The sequence below is a fragment of the Sitodiplosis mosellana genome, unplaced genomic scaffold (genome assembly GCF_009176505.1).
Source record: "Sitodiplosis mosellana isolate CC-2019 unplaced genomic scaffold, AAFC_SMos_1.0 Smas_scaffold_5, whole genome shotgun sequence".
Lineage (NCBI taxonomy): Eukaryota > Metazoa > Arthropoda > Insecta > Diptera > Cecidomyiidae > Sitodiplosis > Sitodiplosis mosellana.
The window spans coordinates 861,803-889,791 of record NW_022595248.1 but is presented as its reverse complement, the minus strand read 5'-3'; the positions used below and the strand labels follow the sequence as shown (position 1 = coordinate 889,791).

Here is a 27,989-nt window from a genome sequence, read left to right as displayed (position 1 = left end):
TATTCCACCTGCTCTAGCACTACAGTGCTTTTTCTGGGCACGCAATATAAATGCGTAGTCAATGTTGAACCAACTCATTTCTGTGTTGAGTGACGAACTATTGAAACCGAAAATTGAAGTCATTCATAGCGAAATGAACAGAGGTTTTCAGTCCAAAATGGTTTCTTCGAGAATTTTGAAGAACATAATATTCTATTGTTTGGGTGTTTTGTTGTTGATAAGCAAATCAAATACGATCAGTGCGATAGATGAAGTTGGTGGTTTGAAAGTGAATGAATTTGTTGTGGCACCTGAAATTGAAGCAAAATTGGGTGAATTATCAAAACATGTGAATGTTCCGCGATCATGGAGAATCGATCTCAACTTGGAATTTATCAACAATCACAAATTACATGAAAATATAACATCAATGTTTGAATATTATAATAAAGTCTTCCATGTGATGCTACTGATGTTTTTCGGCATTTCATGTGATTGGAAGAAAATTCAAACGATATTACGATTTCCTGTCGGCCCGGTCATTGCCGCATTCTGTCGCTGGATCTATGTGCCTTTAGTGAGTTCAAATGTCATCGACTCTTTTTACATTCAATCATTTAACATCATAATTAACAATAATTTTCTTTCAAGTGAAGGCTTGCTATAGCCTTGGTTTATTATTATTCAAAGATAAAATACCATTGCGAATGGGGCTGTTTTTGACTGCACTCAAACCCACTGGCGCTTTCTCCACCGCGTGGACAATTATTTTAAACGGAAACATTGACTTATCCGTCACAATATGCGTTGTTAACACCGTGTTATCGTATGGTGAGTTGGATACAACTTTTGTTTGTTTGAATAATTCCAATTTTAAGGAGAATCATTTTTTTTTCTTATGATTCTTTTTCTTTAAACATTTTCGCTTCCGGAACCAATTGAAATATTATTGTGAAACCCAGGAATGACCACTTTTTGGCTGTCGACGCTAGTTAAGCAGATCAGCGATAACGTTGATATCGAGATTATAACGCCTTTTCTCAGTTTCAATCGAACCATAAGTTACACAATCGTTCCGCTTGCCGTGGGTATACTGCTTCAGTACATTTTTCGGCGACAGTACACAAGATATTCACGGAATATTTTGATGTGGACAGCAACCACATATGTTTTTTCGAATATTTTGTACACAATTGTGCTGGATACAATAATCTTTTTTTCATTTCCATTTCCCATGTTTTGGCTGGTGAGTGATAAGAATAGATAAGAAAAATAGAACTAAAATGTTTAAAGGAAGTTATGAATTGCAGTTCCTTTTGATTGGATTCGTTGTGGCATCATCATCATACTTATTAGGATGGGTTTTGGCTTTAGCGTTCAAACAGGAGTATGAAGACTGTTTGGCAATCGCAGTTGAATCAACCGCGCAAACTGGAGGTATTTTTTTGCTTCTGAACTTCAACTTTAGTTTAGAGCACGCTTTATATCTCTATTTTTATTTTATCAATGTAAAATATTCCTCCCTTCCGAAAAAAATTCATTTTTTCAACAAAAATTCAATAATCCGCATTGCAGTTTATTCGATGAAATCATTGGTGATTAATTCATTCTTTTTGCAAAACGATCAGGTGAGTCATTTCCAAACGTGGGCACATTCAAGTGTAATGTTGTAATTGTTTCTTCCAAACAATTTCAGCAAGTGGCGTTGCGAAAGGAGGAAAATGATCATATCGTGAGTGAACTCATTCCCAAACGATGAAATCAGCGTGTTATCTAGTCAATTTACCTGTGCTCGATACAATATCAATGAACGGAACCACGAAACATTTTATTTTCAATTCAAATATTCACTTTCGATCATTTCTTTATCAATAAGTGCTGCAACAAATAAATCCATTGTATGGCTTTCGTACTGGAAAAAAGTGCAAGCGTTGGATTATAAAAAGAATATTAATCATCATCCACTTATTATCAATCCAATGGATTAGCTTTCGAGAAAAAACAAAACACATTATCTGTTTACGTCATATCTGGTGCTCAATGTGTGTGTATGACACCATCGGCGTGTTACCAGTCATTTAGTTTCGAATAAGCAAAAATTGGCGACTACTCTCATTCAATTTACACCAATTGATGGAGATTGAGCAATCGATTGTGCAATTGCAGAGAAGAAAGTGTATTTTAGTTGATTTTAAAATTGGTTGAGTAAAAATTTCATCCAAAATTTATAAAATTGTGAACAAAAATGTCAAACGAAATCATGTCACTGATTACAACAATGAACACCTTCAAGGAAAAGTTTGTATTGCTGCGGTAATTCCCAGCAAAATCAAAGTTAATTAATGGCACTATTCATTATTTCACAGAGTACAGCTTTACTATGGTTTGGCAAAACTCATGGCATTTTATATTTTTAAATTATTTATTTTCTCTCTTTGGATTGGAGTGCCCCATTCCGATAGAGGCATTTATCTACGGCAACGTTTGTTCCCAATTTTGGGAAGCTATAATCAAGCGAATTTGACAGATACATTTGTTTAAAAGTCAGAAAAATGGTGAAAAATGAGGATAATGGTTGAAAAATCAACGCTTTTCATCTTTGCAGAGGTTATCTTGCAGTTAATATTATAATATTTTATTCCATTTTGATAAATATTTCTAGCTTTAACCCTAAAATAAATCGTAATTGCTTACAAACCGTATTTTCACTTTTATTTTGCTAAATTTTGTAAACAAGACAACAATAGATTGACATCTGCTGTCAAATTCACTTTGTCGTGCGTCATTCACACATGATGCTTTGACTGTTTGTGGTCACATAGAATCACAGGGGAATCTTATTCCTAGAAATCGGTATTAAATCCAATCGAAATGAATTATTGTTTCGGAAAGCCAAAAAATCAGAATTAAAATATTTCATAAAATCAAATATATCGTCTTGTAACTCAGTTCTTTGGTCAAGCGAAAACAATCGTTTGTCAACGGTCATTATGAATTACGACAGACCACGTCAACAATACTTATCCGCTTGTTTCGGATGAGTGAATGCTGCAACACATGCGCAAATACTGTATGTTATTTGTCTTACGACTGCGCTGTATACACTAGTGCACTACTGTATTACTCATACTTTGCAACGATCTTGTTTTGAATGATATCAAAAGTTGTTTGCGATAATTTGTCAAACACTATTTAAACTGATTTTTATTCGTTTTTTCAATTTTTTTTTATCAATCATGTTTCGTTAGTTGTGCAAAGTGTTTCATATTTGAATTTAGAGCATTTTGTGTTGTTTTTTAAATGTGTTAATTAAATGGCGTTCCATCAAATCCCAACAGTTTATTTCCTAGTCATTTGGTTTTTATTTCCAAACACCTTCTCATATGCAGAAGTTAAATGGGAGGCAAAATTTGAGAATGATACATGTTCAATGTCCATGGGTGATTCAAAAAACATCAGTGTTGTCATCATGCGTTTGAATCTAACCGATTTGATCGCATCAAATGCAACAATCCGAATAATTAGTGATCACAAAATTCTACATGTTTCAAAAATTATACTTACAAATGAAATCGAAGGAGGTGAATGGATTGGACTAATTGAAGTTGACGCTATTTTCATCGGATCCGCTAGTGTATTTGTGGAAATTATGCGAGAGAACACAATCGAAAGATCACCACAACAAATGCGAATCAAAATCGTACTCAAGCACGTCGTTGGCGGAGTCTTTGTGAAAATTTACAATGTGTGCGTTATGGTTTTTTACTTCATCATGCAAGTTAACTTTGGAGTGGTTTTGGATTTTAGTAAAGTGAAATCAATCATACGGAAACCTTTGAGACCATGCGCCGCTTTTGTTTGTAATTACACATTTATACCTCTGGTGAGTTAGTAAAATTATGAATGATGGGAAACAAAAAAAAAACATTCAACATTTGAATAATTTCCAACTAAAATGACCGGAAAAATATAAATTAAAACTAAATATTGTCAAAAGGTGAGCTATGTACTTGGCTTATATCTGTTTCCAGACAGTAACAGGCTGCGATTCGGCTTGTTTATTTGTGGATTGAGCTGTTTAGGTAGCGGATTATTGGTTTGGGATGCACTTTTGGGAGGACATGCTGGTCAATCCTTAACGATGACCGCTTTAAATATTTTACTAACCCAGGGTCAGTTAAACTCACTGTACACCTGTACATTGTACAGTGTATAATATAAAAAGATCACAATACATTTCTTATCATCGTTTTTGATTTAATTGATTTTAGGAATAGTGATCCCATTATGGGTATTTGTATTTGGTGGAATCGTGTTTGGTTCTAAAAATTTGGGCGCTTCTTATAGTGGTTTTGCAATGACCATTTTATTTTTGCTCGTATCTTTCACCATCGGTGCACTCATTCAACATTTTTATCCGCGATCGGTGGGATTCGCTATGCAAAGCATTTCTTGGCTTTTTTTTGTTTACATTTTTGGCTATGACGTTTACTTGATTGTGTATTACTGGAACTTGTTTACGTTTGAGCTGTTTGTATTCACATTGGACGTAAGTTGAAAAACATAATTCGAATAAGTTATTGACTTAAAGCCAATACTATCCAGTCAATTTGTTGTCAAATCCATTCGGTCAAGTCAATTCGAAGAAACCACGGAAGAAAAATACTATTCAAACAATATTTGTTTTTGTTTCGTTCAATTCCAGCTCTATTTTGTTGGATTTATAATACCAATATTCGCCTACATTTTCGGATGGATCGTTGCAATGGTGTTTGAAGAAGAGTATGAAAGTCGATGGACTGTGGCAAATAAAGCTCTCGGCGAAAATATGTTCAGCGTCAACTTGATAATGTCTATCACAACGTATTTTCCACAAACGGAATCGTTGAAATTTCTCTTCAGCTTAGTGGCAATTATGATACCAATACCGTTGTTTGCACATCTAATTTTCAATAGAGTCAAAGAATGGTTGGTTTTGATTCTATTTTTATCGCTCGCATTTGTCTTCATCAATTCATCATTCGACTCATTACTAATTTATTTATGATTTTACTATTTAAAATCATTTTTAGGCTGAAAACCAAGTGTTCACCTGAGGTTCATTCCGAAAACGAATCAAGAAAAAGTATAGAGATCACTCGCTTTTGAACGATCAACCTTATTATTTCGGAAATAATCTCAAAAATACAAAATAATGCAAATAATCACTAGAAAAATTCAAAGCAAGAATTTTCAATAAAAAAATATAATGAAGTCAGAAATATTCATTTTTTATTCTTTTGCGATGAACCATAACGAATGATAAGGTATACGAAAGGACAGCACTGCCAAAATTCATGGTTTGAACTAATCCTACGTTTATCATTATTTGTCATTGGCAACAATTCAAACGATGTCAATTTTTGTTTGATAAGTCTGATTCGAAACCAATATTGAATAGAAAAAATACCATTTTTGGAAATCAGCCAACAAACTGAACTCGAATTTTGCCAGCAGTGAAGCGTGTTCACAAACCTTATCACCTTATCGAATCCGGCTTATTAAATTCAAAGCCAAAAACTTTTTTCCGGTATTTATTCTAACCAAAGTATGAACACACATAAATTGTATAGTCGATCATAAACACGTTATATAGGCCCTCAACTCTGCGCTTGAATAATAGTCATGGTGAAACATCACATTTGATACCGGCCATGATTGTGTGTGCACAAAGCATGACACACAAACAATCTGCTCAACACACAGAAGTATTAGACTGGTGCACGTGTGTGGTTACTTGGATACTTTGAACTTTAGTGGTCAGTAATTGTGAGTTGGTTTCAACGAAGAGTTCTGTTTACTTAGATGATCTCAGTTAGATCGTCATGTAATCTACTTTTATCAATATTCGTTTCTGGAAAAAGGCTTGTTCAAATTTCGAAATGGCTAAAATATCGGCAATTTATTTTCTTTCTATTTTATCATCGATTTTGTGTCATTTGTCCTATGCTCAAGATGATTTCACATGGGAGGCACATTTTGAGAATACAACGTGTTCGATCTACATGGGCGATTTAAAAAATATCAGTTTAACCATAGCAAATTTGAATAAAGCCGATTTGATCGAATCAAATGCAACAATTCGGGTAGTTAGTGATTCCAATATTTTGCGAGTGACACAAATAATTCCACTGAATGAAATCGATGGAGATAAATGGAATGGATTTTTTCGGATTAATGCCATTTTCATTGGACATGCCAATGTATTGGTGAAAGTTGTACGGGAGAATAAACAAGTTCAAAGATCAACACAACAAATTCGTATTGACATCCGGCACAAAAGCATACTTGGAACAGTTTTCATGAAATATTTCAATATTTGCGTTTTGGTGTTTTATTTTGTAATGTACATCAACTTTGGTGTGGTTCTGGAACTAAGCAAAGTAAAAACTGTCGTTCGAAAACCGTTAAGACCATGTGTAGCTTTTATATGTAATTTCATATTTTCACCGTTGGTAAGATCATTTCCTACTGTACCTTTTTTTTGTTCATACTCGTGCATCGTTTGAATCGCAAACATTTACTCAAAGTGGAATTTTCATTTCATAGGCAGGCTACTTACTCGGTATGCTTTTATTCCCAGACAGTGATGATTTAAGATACGGCATATTCGTTTGTGCATTAAGTTTACTGGGTGGCGGACTGATCATTTGGAATGCGATTCTGGGTGTTAACATTGATGTTTCGCTTACGCAAAGCATTTTAAATACGCTGTTCGCTTGTGGTGAGTTACAAAGTTAATATATTTAAATGCATATGATGAAAAGTTATGAACACAAAAGTGTGCGTAGATTTGTTGGATGCATGCTCGTTATTATTTTTGCGCATAAGAAAATAATTTATTACAAACGATCAAAAATGACAAAAAAATGTTCAATTTTTCCAAATAAAGGTGTCGTGATTCCACTGTGGGTGTTTACATTCGGTGAAATAGTATTCGATCGAGAATACTTGGCTGCATCTTACAGTTCTTTCGTATGGAACATTATCTATTTAATCATTCCGCTCTGCATTGGTGTGCTAATTCAGTATTTCTGTCCACGTTCCACCAAATTCGCGATGCGAAGCATGACATTGATCATCGATTTTTATGTGATTTCCTACATCGTTTTGATGATTGTGGAATATTGGAATATGTTCACCTCAGAAATATTTATGTTTACGTGGAAAGTAAGTTGCAAATGAATGAAAATTGAAATATTGAGTGAAAACTCGATTAATTTGATTTCAATTACAGTATTTCTTGGGTGGTTTCTTTCTGCCTGTTATCGCATACTCATTCGGTTGGATAGTGGCGCTGATTATCCGCGATGAATATAAAGATCAATTAGAGCTTGCAACTGCGGCTCTTACAAAAAATATCACCATCGTCAATTCAATAATGCATATTACAGTTTACTTCCCGCATACGGAGTCGCATTTATTTCTGTCCAGTTTAGTCATCATAATGATACCTATTCCGATTATTGTACAACAGCTCATTCATCTTGTTGTCAGGCGGTCAGTATTTTTAATCTCTTTCATTCAAACATTTCGGGAAGATTTAATTTTCAATTCTTTTTTTTAGGTTGACGAACAAGCATTCACCTCAGCCAATTCCACAGAATGAACCAGAATCTATACCTCCAAAGTAGTTTGATCAATAATCGACGATTTTGGAGTCATTTTTGTGGCGTCTCCCACTCGCATTTAATTTCCATTGTAGAAACTTGCTTGTCAAAGTTCAAACATCATTGCAAACATATGGAAGTGGAGGAAATGACGCCAAGCTGCACGAGGTTATTTAAGCATATAATAAATATAATTTGGGATTGTGCCAATCAGTTGCCGTGGTCCGTAGTACTTGATTATCTGTTCATTAGATTGAAATTTCATGTGTGATATCTGTGTGAATGTTTGTTTGAAGAATCTCTTCTTTTTCAGCACACAAAATAAACGGCGTTTATCAAACGCAAACACTAAACATAGCCAGTAGTTATCTTATCCAAAAGTGTGTTTCAAACCAGCAGTCTAATGAAAATAATCACAAAGAAGAAATTAATCAATTGTTTTCAAGAATTGGTTATCGCTATACAATTGCATTAATGGAATAGCAATTACTGAAAACAATTGATCATTGTGTATGTGTGTTTATCAATTTATACTCACAATTTCAATCTGAATACACGAAAATGCCATATCTGATTATTTTTCATCCTCACAAGTGTGTGAGTTTTTATTTAATATGATTTTTGTACGACATATTACTTCAAATATAATATTTCAATAAATTGTGCCGAACCATCCTGGTCACTGCGTTGTTAGTTTGTGAAAACTTCTTGAAAAAGGCATTTTTGAAAATGTCGACGACTTTACTTTGTGTTGTGGGATTTGTTTTATTATTTTCATCTCCATTAATAAAAGCAAATAGATCTCTCGATTGGCAAGTTGAGTTCGAAGTAAATCAATATGATTTGCGTGTAAATGAACCGAAAGAAGTCAATTTGATCATTAGGAATCTCCGCCTAATCAATTATCATGACTCAGTGCACGTGGTTAGTAGTGATGCGAAAATTGTTCGAGTGTCGAATGCAGGTTTTGTGTATGATTACAATGGAGGCATATGGAGAGGCTCTTTCATCGCCATTCCAATTGGTGTTGGTAGTGTAAATATATCGGTTAAAGTCGATTGGGACGCACAAACGGAAATATCGATTGAATGCATGACGATCAATGTTCACCGCAATCGAATTATGCCATTTAGCTCCAGGATTTTCCAATACACCGATTGCATCATTAGTATCATATTTTACATTACCATCGGAATGGTTTTGGACTGGAGAAATTTGTACACTATTGCCCAAAAACCAGCGGGATTATTCGATGCGTTCTTCATTAATGTGGTTATTATGCTTTTGGTGAGTGAATGTGGAATATTTCGAGGAAAACCTTTGAAAATAATATTCTTTCAAAGCCAAGTCTTGTGTTTGCTCTAGTCCAATCGATGGAAGCTGAAAATGACAAGGGAATCAAATTGTCGGCCGTTGCATTCAACATGATTGGCGCAGTAATGGCTTCGAATCCATGGGCTGTAATTCTGGGCGGAAATATTGATCTATCTATAGCGATAACCTCAGTAGCCAATATTTTTGGCTATGGTAATCATTTTGCACGCTTGTCAAAGACTAAATTTTTCAAATTTTAAGATTTTTATTGTTTTTTTTTTCCAGCTTTGACATCTTTATGGTTGTACATTGTCGCCACATTGCTCCATAAAAACGTTTACCATCCATTTGTTGAGTACGAACGGAATTTGTACTTCTTCTGCATTCCAATTTGCATCGGCATTACTATAAAATTAGTCATTTATAAAATCTTTCCACGTGCGATCGATTTTTCCATGGAATTTCTTAAATGGTTGGCACCGGTTGCTGTTTTTATGGCTCTCATTAAATGGTTAGAGCTTGATTTGGATTTGTTTGTTTATGGATTGTTCACATGGAAGGTGGGCTATTTGAAAAGTCTTAAGCTTAGAATTGTAACAATGTAACAATTCCAAGTTTGAAAATGATTGAATTATGCATTTCGTGGTCATTGCCATTATTTCAAATTATATTTAATTGATTTCCAGTCAATGTTGATTGCATTCATTTTATCGGTCGCAATATACTCGATCACATGGATTCTTTTACTATCGTTGAATCAAAGTCACGAAAACTGTATATCGATTGCTGTTGAAGCGGCCAATAAGAATGCGTGCTTGGCCGTTTTTGTTATTCGTTTACTCAGCCAAGAACAATGCGATTTTGCATGTCTTTTTCCAAGTGCAACTGTTCTCATGACATTTCTAATGTTGATGACTAATTTTCTGTGGAACAAGTGCAGGTTTGTGAATTCAATACCAACCAAAAACAAATTAGAACCGATAACTTTTTTAAACTCCTGAATGAATCGAAATCCTTCTACATTTTCAGGGCAAGAATCGATACAGCGGTACCTTTCCAAAGGCTAGAAGAAACATATTCAGCTTAGGATATGATTAATTAAGAAAAATAAATGCTTAAAATCTTATCATGTTTTTTTTTCTGATAATTTTTCCCTCAATGTACATAGATGAAACAAAACAGAATAATAATTAATGCATTCCGCCGTTATAGATTACATAATCTAACAAGAAGGAAAATGGAAGTCTTTGAAGAGTTAGATTTGAATTATGCGATAACAGTTTTTGGTTTCAGAGCATTCGATTGGCTATCTATGTAGCGGCTACTGTTTGTTTGTTTGAATTATCACCAGAATCATCTTTTAACAATGGAACGCGTCCAAATGAAACACTTATCTTTGGAAAAAAAAAATGAAACAATCATAATTTCCTGAAATCAACTCATTTTGCTACCGTGACGCACAATTTTTCAGATTATTATCAATTTTGTTCCAATTTGGGTGTTCCTCAAGGTTTATTCGTTGAAATCAATAATGTCGAAATGAAATTGTTGCTGTTTCACGCTATCGTTCGTTCTACTGATGCCAATCCATCACACATATCGCAATGTTCATGCGATAAGTTGTCTTAAGTTGCAAAAAAATCGGCCCCGCTGTTTAGCAAACGTGATGAAATCAGTTTCAGTACAGTGATTCTGGTGAAACAATATGTATTGATATCAGTTTTCTTTTTAAAAGTAAATAATTTCATTAAAGAATAAGACAATGTCAGCCATTAATATTGACTTTACGCTCTTAACTTCCAAGGGAGTCACAGCATTTTATGTTGCTCTCTATGTGAATTTCGGTGCCATTCTGGATTGGCAGAAAATTAAAATGGTTCTAAAAAATCCGATCGGACCAAGCCTTGGATTCTTTTGCAACTTTGTATTTTTACCGCTGGTAAGAAAATGAAAATGAATGCGGACGTCGAAAAATTTAATGTGTATCGGTGAGATTTAATTACAAGTTGACTGATTAATTCATTTATTTCTCGTCAATTCAAAGTTAAGCTGTGTCCTCGGTTTGTTATTATTTCCGGATAATGTTGAAATACGATTTGGTCTCTTTGCAACTGGGTGAGCGGGGTGATTCATTTTCCTGTAGTTCCATGCAGTGCGCATTACATCATTTCCCTTTAATAAAGTAAAAAAATACCATTTTAATATGAAAAAAATAGGATCAGTTCGATGGGTGTATCGTCCAGCCTTTGGTCAGTGATTTTAACCGGAAACGTTGAATTATCAATTATAGTGAATGTATTGAACACTATTTTGGCTTATGGTGAGTCGAAAATTTGCTTTTATTTTCTATATTTACCTTCTACTTTCTGTTATTGAAAACACAGGTACAACACCGTTTTGGCTATTTAAGCTTGGTACATCAATAGTTGATAGCGAAAATTTCGGAGTTCCGTATAACTTGATTACACAATACATCTGTTTCTCCTTCATTCCGCTTCTCGTTGGTATATTCATCCAATACATTTTTCCACGTGCTTCGGAGATATCGAAGCCAATTCTGCTGGGAATCACGTTCCCATTTATGATCTTCATCATCATTGTGTCGATCATGAGAGGTGCCCATGTTTTTTCGATGCCATTTTCCGATTCATGGAAGGTAAAAACAGAAAATCCAACCCAATTTAACCGAAATCAAATACAAAATTGTGTTTTAGTTTGTTTTAGCTGGACTTTGTCTGCCGAGTTTGGGATATTTGGTGGGTTGGTTCCTTTCACGCGCATTCAAGCTTCAAGAAGAGGACAGTCTAATGGTTGCTCTTAGCGCAATTAATATACATTCCGTCATCGCCATTACTCTCTTCAATTTCATTGCCCAGCCGCAAAGAGAACTGGCTGTACTATTTCCAATCTCAGCTATCATACTGTCACCAATTCCAGTATTGATTCATTTTGTTTACAATAAACTTGCTGTGAAGAAGTTATGATTTTTAGAAGGAATTTATAAATTCTTAATACGTAAATGTACAATTTGATATTCTAATACATTTGCTTGTAGCAAACAAACGGTTTTTCATGATTTGATTTGCTTAATGTCTTGTATCAACCGCAGCTATACGCAATTAGTACTTCAACTTAAAAGAATTTTGCGACAACGTTTACGCAAACGTATCGCCAACCTTCCGCAATAGTTGTCAAAAAATGCATGAACTGCGATCAACTTCATTCGAATTCAGCATGTTGTATTTTTAAGGGCTGCAATGGCTAATTATTCTACTTGATAATTATTTTGAATAAGTTATTAGCAACGATGAGCAACATGAAAAGTTTAAATAAAACCATTTGAAATTATGTTTTCAATGTAATGAAGTTGGATACAATTCGAATTTACAGGTTTACGCAATGCGATATGTCGCAGATATGTCGGCGTTATGATTTTGCATAAAACTGTACATTGAAAAACCTATCGCAATGCGGAATGCCGCGGGAAGGTTTTGCTTTACGGCGACATGTCGACGTAAACCTCAATGTATCGCAAAATTCTTGTAGGGTTCAGCACACAAATGTGTGCTTCATTAGTGCTTCAGCTGAACACAATGCGGTCCATACTATATAATGCTGCATGGAAATCAATTCTTTATATATTGATGTGTGCTGAACTATGCGGCAGTCAGCGGTACACTAACAATAAATGATTTATTGATAAGTGTTTTTCGTTCAATTCGCTTTAGTTTCTTTTGCAGGTAGTGAACGCACTCTAAAAGGAAAATCCACAGCGTGTGAGTGTAAATTTGAATGTATTGTTGATCCATACACGTTATAACCAATGGCGCTGGCAATTTAAGAATCCTAACTCAACACTATAACTATGGCTATTAATCAATCGGACGATCGAAAATATTCAACGAGCACCCAAATCACAATTTTGATTTCAATTATAATCGATCCAATGATATGATTGAATTTTATTGTACTTTGATTCAGTGATTGCGATGTCGCTCACAGTATCTCATAGGATAACTGAACGAGATAATTCAGCTGGGTGAGATGACGCAGCGACGCATCGCCCGAGTCTTTGTGATATACACACAATTCGATGCTGCGCATCACTTGATAGGACTGAGTGTATAAGGATGCCGCTGGGCACATTGTGTCGCTGCGTCATCTCAGGTTCTGAATCATCTCGTGGTGTCATTTTTATACTTGGAAATTAAATAAAACATCGGACTTTCCAACACAAATGCGCAGTTCAATTGATTAGCGGCATTGCCTATCTTGATAATATTTATTTGTTTTCGTCTGATAACATAATTCCAAGTAATTAAAGATAGCCACTGGAGTGTGCACATTTATGGCTATATTTTCACATGTCTCGAAAATTATTTCAGTAGAAATGAGTGCGTCAATTGAGCAACTGAACAGAAATCCGCTTCGAAGCATTTTGAGTAGTTGAAATCTAAATTTGTTATTTCGTTAATATTTAGTGTAAATTGTGAAGAAAAGCAGAGCCAAAAATGGCTTCAAAAAATCTAATTTATTCTGTGGTGATTTTCCTGGTGATATCAAGTCAATTCACAAGTGCTGAAAATGAAGTCGAATGGCAAGCGAAATTTGATCGAGAATTCATGATTGTGATGTTGGGCGAACCAGATGAATTTGTGTTGCTTCTTAAATTTTTGAAAACGGGACCATCAAATGCGACGCTACGTTTGGTGAGCAGCAATCCCGATGTAGTGCAAGTGTATAAGACGATTCCGTTGGGTGAAGCCGGAGAAGTGTGGAAAGAATTTCAGGTTGATATTCACCCACTCGGTCTTGGAAATGCCAATATTACGGTAGAAATCACTAGGAAAGGCAAAAAAGATATACTAGACAACCATATGGCAGTTTCAGTTACACGCAATCACATGATCAAGAAGTTTAAAGCCCAAAATGTCTTATTTTACCTCAAATTAATGCAATATTTCTACATTTTGATGAATATCTGCTTCGGGGCGGCTTTGAATGTGAAAAAACTCACGGCGATTTTAAGGAATCCAATTGGACCGAGCTTAGCACTTATTTCGAACTTTGTAATTTTACCTTTGGTGAGCATTTCTAAACAAACACGATTTTTCCATTTGAAAATCCTTGAGCAAATCTCAATTTAAATGTTTCTAATTGAACTGTTCATTTCAAAACAAAGACAAGTTTCATACTCGGCTTGATCTATCTACCAAATGTCGAGAATCAACTATTTTTGTTCGGCATTGGACTAGCAGCAATGAGTGTGACTCATGCATCGAATCACTGGACGGTCGTTTTAGGCGGAAACATCGATCTATCGATAATGATAAGCTTCATATCGCTTTGTTTGAGTTTTGGTAAAAACACAATGTTTTTAGCACAAACAGAAATGATAGTTTTCAATTGAAAGGAATTAAATTCTGATCAAAATTGATGTTCTGCTTTATTGTTTCAGGCTTAACAACACTGTATATCTACTTAATTAAAGTAATGTACGATATTGACCATCCCGAGAACATGTTGCCCTATAATTTGTTCAAAGATAATTTATACCATTTTGCCATACCGCTCGCTGTCGGAATGATGATTCAAAACTTGTATCCACGATCGTCAATGTTTTCCATGGCTATTCTCAAGCGATTATCACCACTGGCAATTCTCAATATCCATTTCTTCTACCTGCAATTCGACCTTGATTTGTATATGTATGGACTCTTCAAATGGGTGGTAAAGCTTTCTAAATTAAATTTTGTTTTGGAATCAGACGTGAAAAGTTTGCTTTTCGTAAATCAGCGAAAAAAATCAAATGAAAACGTATTTAAAAAAAATTCTATTTTAGGAACTTTTACCCGGTTTAATTTTGGTACTTGTGGTGTATGGCACCGGTTGGCTTTGGACGCTTGCATTAAGACTAAAGAATGAAGACTGCGCGGCTATCGTTCTTGAGGCGCTCAATAAAAATATCTGTTTGGCCATGTTTATAGTGAAAACAATACAGGAAACAAATAATACCGATGCTGATATTTTCCCAACTTCCGTCGTTATTATGACTGCTGTTGTGTTGGTGGCTCATATGCTGTGGGAGAAGATTGGGTTAGATTTTGCAAAATAATTATTTATCAATAGAAAATAATCCAAAATGAATTAGTTTTGGATCCATGACATCATCATTTTGGTACTGAAATAGATTCTATTTTTACTTTCAGTGAAAAGGCCGAACAAAGACAAAGGCGTCTAATGGAGAAGGAGCTGCAACTAATCAAATATGAAGAGTTTTCGTCGCAATATACAATTGTGGAAAAGATTTGAAGTGGTAGCAACTCTTTCATTTTCGTTATCTGCTGGCAAAATTACGAACATTCCATGAATCGTCTGGTCACAAGTCGACTACCATAACGATAGCTGTTAGTAAATCAACAACGTTCACGACATGTGAACATGCACGCTAATATATTGAACTTTGTTACAAGAAAAAAATTGCACATTCACCTACTTTTCTTCTCAAGTACTATTATTGTAGTCGCATCGCAAAATGATCCACAGCTAAATTTAGAAATACATTTTCATTAGCCACAATATTATCTATTATCGCTCAATTCGAATCAATAAAAATTATTAATTTATCTGTTTGAAAAATGAAAAAAATCAAAGATAGCGAATAAATTGAACAAATAAATAGAGGCTGACGGCTGAACGGCTGTTCTGAGACGGAATGTAAATTTATCAATCGCAATTACGGTGATAGAAGCTTTTCTAGGTTGCGGTAAGTTTGCTTTCGATTGGTAAATAAACTCAATCGATTCTTGAGTCTGATATCGAGTCTATCAATCGAGATTAGAAGGAAAAAATGATTTAAAAATGAAAACACCAAACATGTTTCTATCAATAACCACATGCTATTTATTGAATTCTAGCTTTAACAACCGTCTGCTTATTCATTGACAAGAAAATGTTCGATTTTGAATAATTTTGGTAGTTCTTTTGAGGAATTCATATCAACTTTGTATCACTTTGTCATTCCCACTTAGCATCGGTATTTCACTTCAGTATTTCTGTCCGACACCAAAGAAATTTCCGTCATTCCTCGTAAAATGGATTTAAGCACCGATTGCAATTGTTCGCTTCATTGCTCCGCATATACTAGCTGATTTGGATTTTTTTCGGTAAAGATTGTTTACATGGGAGGTGAGTGACAATGAAAGAAGTTAAAATTTTTCTCTTCATATGATTTCTAATTGAAAAATTCCTTTTTTAATGAAACATTTTGATCAACCAAAACGTTCTGTCGATACTCGCTAGTACTAGTACTAACATCGTTTGTGAATATATCAGTTTGGATGGTGACAATGCTATTCAAACTGAAATTAACCGATTGCTCTGTAATCGCAATTGAAGCTGTAAACAAAACTATAGCGTTTGCTTTGATATTAAAAGTAGAACTCTCCGATGATGACGGTGACTTTTTCGATTTGCTTCACATCCCTGTCGATTTGCATCACCACCTGTATTACTCACTCATTTATTCTTGACAAAAATCCCATTAGATTACCGTTTATCAAGTAAAAGCCAAATTTCTAAATGAAATTCTTGATCTTTTTTCATCGTTGTAAATTCACAACAATTGACTAAATCTTTGCAGAAAACAATTTGCTAATTCCATTACTGACTAATACTCTATCGATGTGATAATTCTTATCGTGCAAACTTCTAGATAAGATATTGATGTTCAATTAAATTTCTTCCATTTATCAACATTTATAGCTCGAATGTCGAAATAAAGCCTTGATTGTTATCACAACTTTAGATCTGGTGTGTGTTTGTTGTCGGTGTACATTAAATTCAATCCCAGTTGTTTCCCTTAATTTCAGCGCGTTCATGTGTTGTTCAACGAAAATTTGTGTATATTATTTTTATTCAGTCAGTTTTTGTTGATGTCAATCAATTTCACATGGTTTAATTATCGCCAAAAACAATACGTTCGGTTGAAGAGTCAAACTGGAACTCCACGGCTTGAGAAAAAAAAACAATCATTGCCTGCATCAGTTTTGCGATAGCTTTGCAATGCTGAGCACTTTTATTTGCTTGCAAAACGTGATACAGTTCAAAGCCTGATTAAAATTTTCAGACAAAATGCCTGCAGAAATGGATTTTTTACTCTACGGCGGAGTTGGGTATTTCATATTTTCCGTATTTTTTTTTGTTACTTTGGGAATTTTATTGAATTTTACCAATGTAAAAACCATTTTGACCAAACCAATTGGACTTGGCATCGGAATATTTTGTAATTTTCTGCTGTTGCCTTTGGTGAGTTGGATTTGAAAAATAAAATTTAATTAAAATGTTACCAAAAAAATGTTGAACAATATTTTCAGTTGGGCTATGCACTTGGTTGGGCATTATTTATCGATGATTCTGAAACAAAATTCGGGCTGTTATTGGTTGCAATTAGCACAACGGGTGTTGCTTCGATCTGTTGGACGGTTCTTTTAAATGGAAACATTGATTTAGCCATTACAATAAATGTGATAAACACCGGTCTAGCTTATGGTGAATTGAAAAAATCTTCAGAGAACGCGTCGGTTTTTAGTTACAAATAACATTTTTTTTTTCAATTAATTTCATTTGCAGTTTCGATACCACTTTGGATACTTACACAAGGCAGAAACATATTCAATAATAATCAAGCTGAAATTCCTCTCGGCTATCTAACATTCGAAGTGATTTTGTTAGTTTTTTCCTATGGACTTGGCATTTTAATCGGAAAAAATTTCTGTTCAGATGTCCAATGTATAAAGCACTTAGTAGAAAGTTTTGCAGTGACCTATTTAATCGCCACGCTTAGCATGGGTATCTACAATTCTCATGAACTCTTTTGGCAACTATCACTTACACTTAAACTTGAGGTTATTTGAATAAGATCAATCTCAATATTTCGTAAATTTGTTTGTAATTTGAGCTTTTCGTAGATTCTTCTCGCTGGATTTGTTCTTCCCACTTTCGGCTACCTTATAACGTGGTTAATAGCAACAGTTTTCAAACTGGATCATAAAGATCGTATAACTATTGCCCTTGGAGCATTCAATGTTGCTGGAATTATGAGTTCGGCGCTTTACTATGCCATGATTCATCCATACGTGTATGTGGTATGGGTTTTTTACACAGCCATATGCGTAATGACACCATTTCCATTGGCAGTAAATTATTTGGTGTACAAAATCAAAGAACGGTTAGTTGAAGAAAATCGCCTATTTCATGCGAAATTCATGTATTAATCCATGTGGTCTCTTTTTTCTCCAGTTTTAGCAAGTAACAACCCGTCGAAGTTAATAGAAAGTTCGAATAGAAATAATGCCATCATTTTTATTATCAAGAAGTCGAAACAAATCAATAAATGTGGAAGTTCGAAATGGTTTGATCAAACATTTACGTCATTCTGATAAAAACAAATCAATTATTGTTGTTCAGACTATGCTTTTGTGTGAAATGTTCGATTGTTACTCATTTTATCTTTGCCAATGCCAATCAATTGTAAAAGGCTCGCGTTTTAGTTTTTACCGCCAAAAGATACGTTCGTTCAAAGGATAAAAATCATTCATTACATAAAAACACTACTTTGCGTTAGGAATTTTAGGAGAAGATGATGACATAAGGGAATATGCGAATCTATTGTTAACATCTCGAAAATTATTAATAATCCTTAGAATCTCAGCTTGAATGGCAATCACTGCCATTATCTGTGAAATAAAACGTCTCGTGTGAAAAATGTGTCATGATGATGACAGTCACACCACACGCTCTATATTGACAATGTATTTTTTTAAACCTTCATTTTGATACGCCACCAACATAATTTACACTCAAGTATCTACTTTGTGTATAAAAACGCCATTTAAGGTGCTGCCATCTTGCGTATCACTCACGGAAACTTAGTACTCACAGATTGGACAAAACGACGAGCATGTGGAGTGACTGGATGATGATTCACAACATTTTTAATTGAAGTTGTGTGGCTCCAATGAAATATTTTTAATTAAACATTAGTCTTCCATTTCAAATGCGGAAGAGGATTATTTCAGATAATTGTAGCAAAGATGAACCAATTCCCAATTTCGAATTTCATCCGAAAGATAGAAGGAAAATATTTGATTCCACTTTTTCTGGAAACCGATTTTCCATTTATAGCAAATTCATTCATCTCATGATTCATCTATTTCCGGCGCAAATGCACTTCACTTGTAAAGTTATGATTGATGAAATGATATTTACAGTTTCTATATGGTTTTTCTGTCGGTGAGTTTTCCTTCATTTTATGTTTTGTGGCCAAGTGCAATTGGATTACTTGCAAAGTGAGGTGGGACGGTGATAGAAAAACAAAAATTGAGATGAAGGAAATAAAGATGAGATCAAATCAAAGTTGCATCATTATCTGTTGGCCCAAATATGGTATGGAAAAGTTTATATTTGATTCCGTCGCTTGCTTGCGTGCGCGTGTGTTCCGATGATAAATCGATTTCGATGTCGATTGGATCGAGTGGAAGTGGAAGAAGAAACAGAGTGAGTGAGAGAGAGAGTATCGTTAGCGTACAATTCATCAGGAAAAGTTGGCTAAGTGTTAAAAGCAAACATATGTCAAAATAAAAATGTGAAAAGCGATCGAATTGGCCGATATATTGAATCGTTTGTGAGGTTGTCTCAAAGTTTTCATTTCGAAACTTTTCCATATATATTTTGATGAATGCCAATGTGGAAAAGCAACGTAGAATATTGGAAAATTGTCACTTTTTCCATCTCCACTCGCTGCTCTCTGCTCATCGGAAATGAGAGGGAAAAGCTAAAGCAATTTTTTTGATTTCAGTGCAATGATTTACACTTCTATTCCTTCGAGGCGAATGCACAGGCACTCACACTCACCGAGTGTGGCTCACCGAGCTCAACATCGACCGAATCCACAAGGAAACGAGACACTGACAATTTGAAGACGCAAAAGAAGAAGTCGAGAGAGAAAAAAACCAATAAAAATACGGTTACTTGATCCATTTTCGATGAAAATAACATTTTCTCAACTTTATGGTGCAGCTGGCTCTTCGTTTGCACCATCGATGGAAAATTGTCGTGTGATTTTTTTTGCCGCATGCAATTTCTCTCTCTCACTCTCTCACTCACTATTTCGTCTTGTTACACATTTTTCTTCGAGGCGAAGAGAAAGAAAATGTGTCGAGAAAAACTATTTCCTCTTCTCATTTGCCATCTACTGTAAGACGAATAAAAAACCGTCGAAACGGAATGTTCATGAGCAAATGTTGCCCAGCGTGTTCGTATGCGATACGTGTACACAAGGATGTGCACTGAACACATCTCACATAAGGTTGAACATTTTTATCACAGGAGGCACGCACCGTGTCGGCAACAAAACAACCGATTGCCGATCGAATCGTTCGAATGAACGAACGAAAGAAATAGTCGACACGAACAACACATTTTATGGCGAAAACTTGAAAAATAAATTGCAACTTCTGTTCTCGATTGAACGGTTTACGGTGCTGTCACATTGGAAAATGTCATCTCATTGGTGCATGACAAAAGCAGCAACATTCGATAATCGAGAGCCAGAGAGCAACATGAACTTCAAACGATCGACAAAACAGCTACAGTAACTGTAATAGTAACAGCAACAACGATGACGAGAAGAAAAAAAAAACGTTACCCAGCAGCAAATGAAGAATGAAATTGTCGATGTTCCGAGTTCGGAATACATATAAACTTTTTGCATTTCGTACAAAGAGCAAAACTTTTCGTCATTTCAGATTCGAATGTGTGTTACTTTTTTTCTCGCCAGGACGATTCGCTTTGATATAAAATTCAATGTAATTGTGATTGTAATGCGAATTCATTTTTACGATTGCAATGTTTCCAACTGCATTTTTTTCGTTTTGCAACTTTTTTTTTCTCATTTCAATTGTTGCGAAAACTCGTTTGCATGCAGCTTTGATACAAAATTAATTCGGTTTATGAATATTAAAAAAAAAAAAGCGGACCAGAGTGTTGTGCTGCATTTTTCCGCTGATAATAATAGCGCAAAGTTGAAAAGTCGTTATCATGGCCTTTCGTGCGAACTGTCAATTTCACAGTCCGGAAAATAATAACAAAAGCTGTCGCTGCCGATGTCGTCATCATCGTTAAAACTAAAAAATACACGGACAAAAACGGGTCATGAACACAATTTGAGAGAATCGAGCTAAAAGAGAGAACGGAGAACAATCGAAAAATTTGTACGATGCAAATGAAAAGTATTATCTTGTCAAAAAGTGAATGAAGTAATCCTCCACCAATGCCGTCACCGCTTCTTCTTCCTCCTTCACTGACTCACCTATATAAATGAAAGATGGAAAATGTTATTTTATCGCCAGTCGTCTTCATTCATCATGCGTTCGTTTGGAGTGGCGTTAAATTAAAAATGAAAACCTTTTATGCTGCCTGAAAAGGCATCCGCATGCGATATGCAATCATCGACCGATCTGGCTCAACGCCGTCGACGTCCAATGCATAGGCAAAAAGCGGCTGAAATGTTGAAAGAGAGAAAGGGAGAGGAAGAGTGAACGATTTTAAGCCGGCGAATGAAAGAATCAAGGAAAATGAACGTAAACAAGTTTATCGCAGGAGGAAAAATGTTTATCGCAAGAACGCAGCAGCAGCATCAGACATCGAAAACAAATGCGAATGAAAAGCTACAGGAAAAATCATTTCAAAATACCAATAATCCCTTTTTACATTAAAAATAAATCTTTAAATAGATCAAAATACTGGAAAATTACAGTCATGAACTTTCTCCAGATTAAAACCGGTAACTCTCCCATTCGTTCACTTTGTCGAAAGGAAGACGAGTAAGAAAAAGTCATTTTCATGGTGTACGCGCGCACCACACACAACCGAATACGATGAAAAAAGTGTCAGAACACTTGAAATGGGTATGATTCGTAGGATAGAATGAAATACATTTGTGCATGATGTATGAACTGCCGAGTGTGGCGCTGCATCAACTATACAAGACTTCCACATGACACACAATTTGACAACAACGACGAAGGACGTTCAGCTTTTCTTCGTTCATTCATTCATATTTTTTTTTTTTTCTCGTCGCTATTTCATGCCGTACGCAAAATACATCTTCGCTCTTCTGTGTCACTTATTCTCATTTTATATTATTTGTTTGCAATGTTCCAGTTTATTCCTCTCTCGCTCATGCTTCGTTGTCTTTGTGCCTGAGTGAAGTGAGCGGCCCTGCCATTTTCTATGCTCTGCTTTTGATTGCGATTACGAACCCAGTTCCATTTGTACTTGTCGCATTTCTTGCTCCGTCTTTGCTGCTACTTTTTTGATGGGATAACGTCACCATTCGCACTCAAGCGAATCATTTTAAATGCGAAAATAAGGATTTGAGCCAACGACTTGAGAAATTATTTAAGAAAGGATGAAATAAAAAAAAAACAATTGCCATTGTCTGTAAAATGAACAAGTGAATACAAGAGGGATACAGAGATGATGTCCAGTTTGATTGTCAATAGCAAACCAAGCAAACAGAAGTACCATTTTTTGTGCTGTTGCTGCTGCTTTCATGATTAAAATTGTATACATTTTTTATGTGAAACGAAATTTGTGTACAATGATGGAACAATTTGGTGTTGAGAAACAAAGTTCTGGCGATTTGAAAACCTGAAGCGACCCCAATTAGCTTCAACTTTTTCAAGAGCAATACCCTTTTCTCTTCTTTTTTTTTTTTAATCGATTGAAATCCTCCCAAGTCGCACACACTTTCCATTAATAAATAAAAGACATCACTCAAAAACCATGTATACGAAATGTGTGTCATATCTTGGCGTGGGCTTCGAGCGATTTATGTGTTTTCCCATTTTCCCATTGTCATTAATCAACTCAAGATGTTTCATTATTATCAGTGTTTGCAATATGTGTGCCGTGTGTCATTTTTCTTTAATCGTTGAAAGTTTTCGAAATCGTTGTTCTTCGTTTTATATTTAATCATTTAAATCAATTTTTCATTAATCCCTCCCTGCTCCCGTCGAGCGAGCGAATGAACGCAGCCAAATGCTGTTGGATCCAAATGCAATAACGGCATCATCATTATCATCATCTCGAGCATACGGAGCGCATATTTTCAGCGATAATGGCGTAAAAACAGGAATGAACGAATCTTGTGAACAAGACAAACCCCACACCGCTACTCCAGCCTGTGTGACGTATCATTGCGTCGTCGGTTCATTGTCTTGAGTCGTTATATTTTTGGCAGAGGGTGGCAAGAGATATCAAGAAACAGATGCTTTCAATTTTACTTTAATTCCAATGCACGCACCCTCCGCATGCAACAACAGTACCCCAGCCGAAATGAGATGCTCTCTCGCTTCTGTTTTTATATCTGATGATTTAGTTTTTCCATAAAACTGATCGCTTTTTTTCTCTGTTGTTGGACGCATTCCATTGTCGTCGACCCACCGATAAAAGCGTTTTGTTCGTCATTTTATTTCTCATTTTAAATGTGAAGATATGGATGCATGAATATTGCATCCCATTTCAATAATCATAATAAGAATTAGGATTTTTTTTTATTACGATGTTTCATCTTTTGGGCTCTTTCTTTTGTCGCTTTGCACAAAAACTAAATAATACGACGGCTTAGCAAATGGAATTCGATATAAACAACAAATGATGCCATTTTATGCGATTGATGAAAATCCGAGGATAGATTTTGCGTCATTTAAAACACGTACGACGGAGTTCACTTGAGATTGGGTTTGCATAGATGCAGTTTGTTGCTTAAACACACGCGACCGGGGTGAATGTAAACCATCACACAATTCTTCGTCTTTTTTTGCCATGACACAATGTGCTTGGAACATTGGAATTCAGCGAGTGCTGTGACCACATGCTACGATGATAATCATATATAGAGAAAGAACGTAACAGCAAGCAGGTCAACCAGAACAAGAGAGCGGGAGATAGAGAGACGAGTGAGCGTTTAAAATTCATTCGTTCGTGCGGTATGTTGAATCGAATTTGGAATACGTATTGGATTCGATGTGTTCGTCTTTCATTTCTCTACGAAACGATTACCACCAAAAAAAAAAGAGGGGATTCATAATATATTTTGCGTTGGAATTTGTGTTTGGTATTTTTCGGTTGTTTTGCCTGTGCGTGCCTCTCAACTACTGCCCAAACAAAGAGAGCGAAAAGAGAAAGAAGGAAAGAAAAAACAAAGCCAAATCAATAAGATGAATTTTGTTAACAAGAATATAACCAGCAAAAACAGTCGAATCCGAACGCTCACACATTCACGAAAACAGACGAAATATTTGCGTGCATGTCAAGTGTATGTTGGCATTCACTGATTGAGCCATGTCTAAAAGTCTAAACGAGTCGATATTTTCAATTTGGAAGTTGAAAAGCCATAGACTTTCGTAGGAAAAACACTGCATTTTGTTGGTTGGAAAAACAAAACAAAGAAGAATTTAAAAAAAAAACGCTGATGGCCCCCTTTGGTCGAAAATCAGGAATTTAATATTGCAACATTTTTCAGCACAAATTTTTCGACGGTCAAACGAAAATAACAGTCGACGTTTGGGAAGAAAAAACAAGCAGGAATGTTTTGGGAAAGATGCTGTCTGCATTGAATGGCAAAAGAGAAAAGCAATCTTGAGGATATGTTGCCGCAGACACACACACACACACAAAACCATCGTAATATGGTAAGTCGATGTATTTAGCGTATTTTTTTCGGGGATTATTTTCGTGTCGTTGCAGACAAATGAACATACTTTTCTTTACCGAATGAAACCAACACAGAAAGAGAGATGATGGCTTTTTCGCTCTTTTGCACCCACACACACACACACACACACACACACACACACACAAATGCCGACTTAATTCGTTGTTTGCCTGCCAGGCCAAAACTCAATAATAACGACGAATCAACTCACACAGACACGCACACATACGAGCGCATTTAAGCATATTTTCCGCTCGCTCCGCACCGTCTCCCATTTCAAACGCACATAGACACGTATTTGATGTGATGGGGACTTATACATTAAATCGATGGTAATGCTCCGCTGTTGTTGCCATTGCCATTGTGTTTCGGCACCGCTATAATGATCTATACCGTTCATAAAATAAGGGAATAAAAATTTACAGTTTTCAGATATAAATCGAACGACTTGATGTTGTGTACGTGAATCTTTCACCGATTTTTGGAGGGAGTTTATCTCGACGATAGAGCGAAGCGAGCGAACGAACAAGAGTATCGCTTCTGTTCGTGTAAATGCACGGTTCGTTCGATGTGCCACCCAAAACTTGAGATACAATCGACAGAGAGCGAGAGAGAGAGCATTAAAAATCATTGTTGCTGCATGACCTGCATTGTTATTTGTGCGAACATGGTTCATTTACGTGCCGACGAAACGCACACGAACACATTCTCTCTTTTCATCGATTCAAGACGGTTTCGGAGTATCGACGGCTTGTGTAGAATATATTGAAGGTGTTTCATTCATTCTCTTTGCTTCGGCTCATTTTACCGACACAAGCAAATAAACACATAAAAACGTCGATTTAAGACGAAATTTCGAGCGGAGGAGCTCAGGCGGATAGCCAAAATCAAGTATCGTATCGTCATGTCATTCATTCGTTTAAAATGTGCAAATTCTATTCATGAATGTCACGAGCGTTCCTTTTTTTCAATTTTTGTCTGCTGCTGCTGTCGCCGTTTTTTTTTCAATCACAAAAGAATCACTGATGGGCGGATCACCTGCTCCATCGTTTGCAACACAATACTGCCATACTGACGCTTATTTCCCATTGAATGAAGTTGGCATTATCGGTTCATTTTCCTCCATCTGTGTTCTCTCGGCAAATTACATACACACAGAGCGTTAGAATACAATGAAAAGCCATATTGCCATTAATTTAATTAGATCAGATTTATCGTTTTGATATCCAACAATTATTACGAGATCGTGAAATCGAGTGTACAGTAACCAAAGATATGCGCATATTTCAAATTGGTTTCTGGTGTGTCGGTTTGTTGTTCTTTGGCCATTCGCATCGTCTTTCAAGCTGAAATGTGCACTGACATTGTTCAATATAGACACACATACACACACACACTCACACGTATTAATGGTTTAATTTTTAATGGGGAGGCAAACGCAACACCAGCATGCCGAAGCTCTTTTCCTGCTGGTATTCTTAATTATGTCGATTCCTCCGAACATATAATCTCTGAATATTTGATTACACTGGGCACAAATGAACATGAGGATATGCGAAGCGCATTTACTACTCGGGCAAAAACTTTCCTCTCGACGAAATCAGTGCATCAATGCATTTATTTGTTTCAATCTGGTGTGTTATTCTGGGGCTGGCACAAGTCAAATGTGTTTATATTCCGTATGTATACTTGTATATGTGTGTGCTGAGTTTGGTTTCGATTCAACTTTGGATTTTCGACGGACTCGATGGGAAAATTTGCAACGCCACAAAATTTATGGTTATTTTATGGCATTTTCGCAAAATTGTATAATTTTCAACAAGCTCAAACTAAATGAAAATCAACAACGACCAGCACGCCTGACTCACCATTGCAATTCGACTAAGCAGCACCAAATGTTGCCAGAGAAGGGTGCTCAAGAATTTCGTAAATTTTGAATTATACAGAGCTGGCATTTGAGTTGGCGATTCTTGAAATTGTATTATGGATTTTTCTTTCTCTCTTTCTCTCTTGTGCCCTTTTGTTCTTGTTCCATTGGCGGATTTGTTGCCAAAGTAATTTTCATCATGGTTCTTATCAGTGCATAACAATCGTAAACGGAAAATTTGATCTGCAGCACAAGATCTATGTACATGACTCTATGGATTGCTCAACAACACTATATTGCAAAATACACTAATTCAAACCAACTACTTCCCTACTATCAAATTGATTATCTTGATGCTTCTGTGTGTGTGTGTGTTTTGATTCATGTTATTGCATGAACGAGAAGAAAAAAAATTATACTGAAAATTACCCTCAAACGAAAAAGTATTCCCGAATTTCGTTCGCCTCGTTTCCGGCATTTTAATCTCGCTAATGGAAAACCAATCGAAAATGCGGGCGTCTCTTGAATAACCAATGCCATACAGTCACACTCACACACACGCACGCCGTTTCGAATCGATGATGAAAACACATGAAAATATGCATCAAAATGCCAATGGCACTGTTTAATGAAAAACAAAACTAATTTATTCGATCAATTCGACAACTCGAATGACCCGAAAAATTAATGACACGTTTTATGTGAAGGAATTTTTCGTTCATTTTGTTAAGTGAGAAATCGATTGTTTGTTACGCCATTACCATCGACGCCACTCACACTCATAATTTCGGCCATGAATTCATCATACCAATGGGTGACATTACGATAACTCATTACGCACCAAGCATAAATCATCTCATTTAATATTCGAAATCGATAACACCACCATTTTTTGTCTTTTTGGGAAAAAAAAAACCCAGCATTATCTTGATTGCTCCAGAAAAAAAAAACAGAGCTATAAATGCCATTACTTTAAGCGTGTGCTTGAGTCATTAATTCGATAAACAAAATCTCTCTCTGGAAATAAATATGAAAAATGTTGGGGTGATTTGTGTATCTTTTGCGATGATTTTCGATTGAAAATTCCGGGTGGTAAAAAATCCTTTGCAAAATGAAAAGGGTTTTCGATGGTGAAGAGGATAATATTTCATGCCATCAAAGCTATTTGAATAAACAATTTCGAATGCAACCAAACATGGAAAACTATTTTGAAATCATGGAAATCAACATAAAACTGCGTCGTTTACAAAAGCTTCCCCTAAACTGCACGTAAACTGAGAGAGAGCAAGCAAGCAAGCAAAGAGAACGTTATCAAGATTATACGAGCCATGAAAATGGCTCACATTTTAAACTGAGTGTTGCCAAGTACGTGCGTCGTCGTGGCGCACGATTCCAAAAT

At 35.7% G+C, this 27,989-nt stretch overlaps 6 protein-coding genes across 15 annotated transcripts; all 6 read left to right on the top strand.

Moving 5' to 3' along the window:
• Positions 1-68: 68 nt before the first annotated feature.
• Positions 69-3,148, top strand: LOC129566756 (uncharacterized). 3 transcript variants are annotated; one of them, XR_008687767.1, is made up of 7 exons: positions 69-556; positions 636-810; positions 942-1,225; positions 1,290-1,416; positions 1,555-1,607; positions 1,676-2,277; positions 2,346-3,148. XR_008687767.1 is itself a non-coding variant. In XM_055442969.1 (6 exons), exons 1-6 carry the CDS (start codon positions 134-136, stop codon positions 1,736-1,738), a joined length of 1,125 nt encoding a protein of 374 aa, XP_055298944.1. In that variant the 5' UTR covers positions 69-133; the 3' UTR covers positions 1,739-3,148. The 3 variants fall into 3 exon arrangements, 1 of the variants encoding a protein (XP_055298944.1); XR_008687766.1 differs by having other exon boundaries at positions 1,676-2,292; XM_055442969.1 differs by having other exon boundaries at positions 1,676-3,148.
• Positions 3,149-3,299: 151 nt separating this feature from the next.
• On the top strand, positions 3,300-5,769 carry LOC129566801 (uncharacterized). 2 transcript variants are annotated; one of them, XM_055443029.1, is made up of 4 exons: positions 3,300-4,151; positions 4,251-4,528; positions 4,685-4,947; positions 5,052-5,769. In XM_055443029.1, the coding sequence occupies exons 1-4, from the start codon at positions 4,121-4,123 to the stop codon at positions 5,125-5,127; spliced, it is 648 nt and encodes a 215-aa protein (XP_055299004.1). In that variant the 5' UTR covers positions 3,300-4,120; the 3' UTR covers positions 5,128-5,769. The 2 variants fall into 2 exon arrangements, with proteins under 2 accessions (XP_055299004.1, XP_055299003.1); XM_055443028.1 differs by having other exon boundaries at positions 4,685-5,769.
• Positions 5,770-5,771: 2 nt separating this feature from the next.
• On the top strand, positions 5,772-8,255 carry LOC129566800 (ileal sodium/bile acid cotransporter-like). The gene is made up of 5 exons (XM_055443027.1): positions 5,772-6,473; positions 6,568-6,742; positions 6,911-7,188; positions 7,256-7,518; positions 7,586-8,255. Exons 1-5 carry the CDS (start codon positions 5,901-5,903, stop codon positions 7,650-7,652), a joined length of 1,356 nt encoding a protein of 451 aa, XP_055299002.1. The 5' UTR covers positions 5,772-5,900; the 3' UTR covers positions 7,653-8,255.
• Positions 8,256-8,300: 45 nt separating this feature from the next.
• On the top strand, positions 8,301-10,068 carry LOC129566849 (uncharacterized). Of its 2 annotated transcripts, none has more exons than XM_055443120.1 (5): positions 8,301-8,915; positions 8,994-9,155; positions 9,228-9,502; positions 9,629-9,882; positions 9,972-10,068. In XM_055443120.1, the coding sequence occupies exons 2-5, from the start codon at positions 9,002-9,004 to the stop codon at positions 10,027-10,029; spliced, it is 741 nt and encodes a 246-aa protein (XP_055299095.1). In that variant the 5' UTR covers positions 8,301-8,915; positions 8,994-9,001; the 3' UTR covers positions 10,030-10,068. The 2 variants fall into 2 exon arrangements, with proteins under 2 accessions (XP_055299095.1, XP_055299094.1); XM_055443119.1 differs by having other exon boundaries at positions 8,972-9,155.
• A 277-nt stretch (positions 10,069-10,345) lies between these two features.
• LOC129566870 (sodium/bile acid cotransporter 4-like) lies at positions 10,346-11,982 on the top strand. Of its 2 annotated transcripts, XM_055443168.1 has the most exons (6): positions 10,346-10,676; positions 10,747-10,881; positions 10,987-11,057; positions 11,159-11,262; positions 11,327-11,598; positions 11,657-11,981. In XM_055443168.1, the coding sequence occupies exons 2-6, from the start codon at positions 10,816-10,818 to the stop codon at positions 11,924-11,926; spliced, it is 783 nt and encodes a 260-aa protein (XP_055299143.1). In that variant the 5' UTR covers positions 10,346-10,676; positions 10,747-10,815; the 3' UTR covers positions 11,927-11,981. The 2 variants fall into 2 exon arrangements, with proteins under 2 accessions (XP_055299143.1, XP_055299142.1); XM_055443167.1 differs by having other exon boundaries at positions 10,584-10,881; positions 11,657-11,982.
• Positions 11,983-13,319: 1,337 nt separating this feature from the next.
• LOC129566843 (uncharacterized) lies at positions 13,320-18,409 on the top strand. 5 transcript variants are annotated; one of them, XM_055443110.1, is made up of 11 exons: positions 13,320-14,026; positions 14,125-14,302; positions 14,401-14,672; positions 14,785-15,038; positions 15,152-15,708; positions 15,860-15,896; positions 15,974-17,249; positions 17,318-17,492; positions 17,574-17,848; positions 17,912-18,171; positions 18,243-18,409. In XM_055443110.1, exons 1-5 carry the CDS (start codon positions 13,454-13,456, stop codon positions 15,252-15,254), a joined length of 1,380 nt encoding a protein of 459 aa, XP_055299085.1. In that variant the 5' UTR covers positions 13,320-13,453; the 3' UTR covers positions 15,255-15,708; positions 15,860-15,896; positions 15,974-17,249; positions 17,318-17,492; positions 17,574-17,848; positions 17,912-18,171; positions 18,243-18,409. The 5 variants fall into 5 exon arrangements, with proteins under 5 accessions (XP_055299085.1, XP_055299084.1, XP_055299087.1 ...); XM_055443109.1 differs by having other exon boundaries at positions 15,860-16,130; positions 17,071-17,249; XM_055443112.1 differs by lacking the exon at positions 15,860-15,896 and having other exon boundaries at positions 15,152-15,659.
• Positions 18,410-27,989: the final 9,580 nt, after the last annotated feature.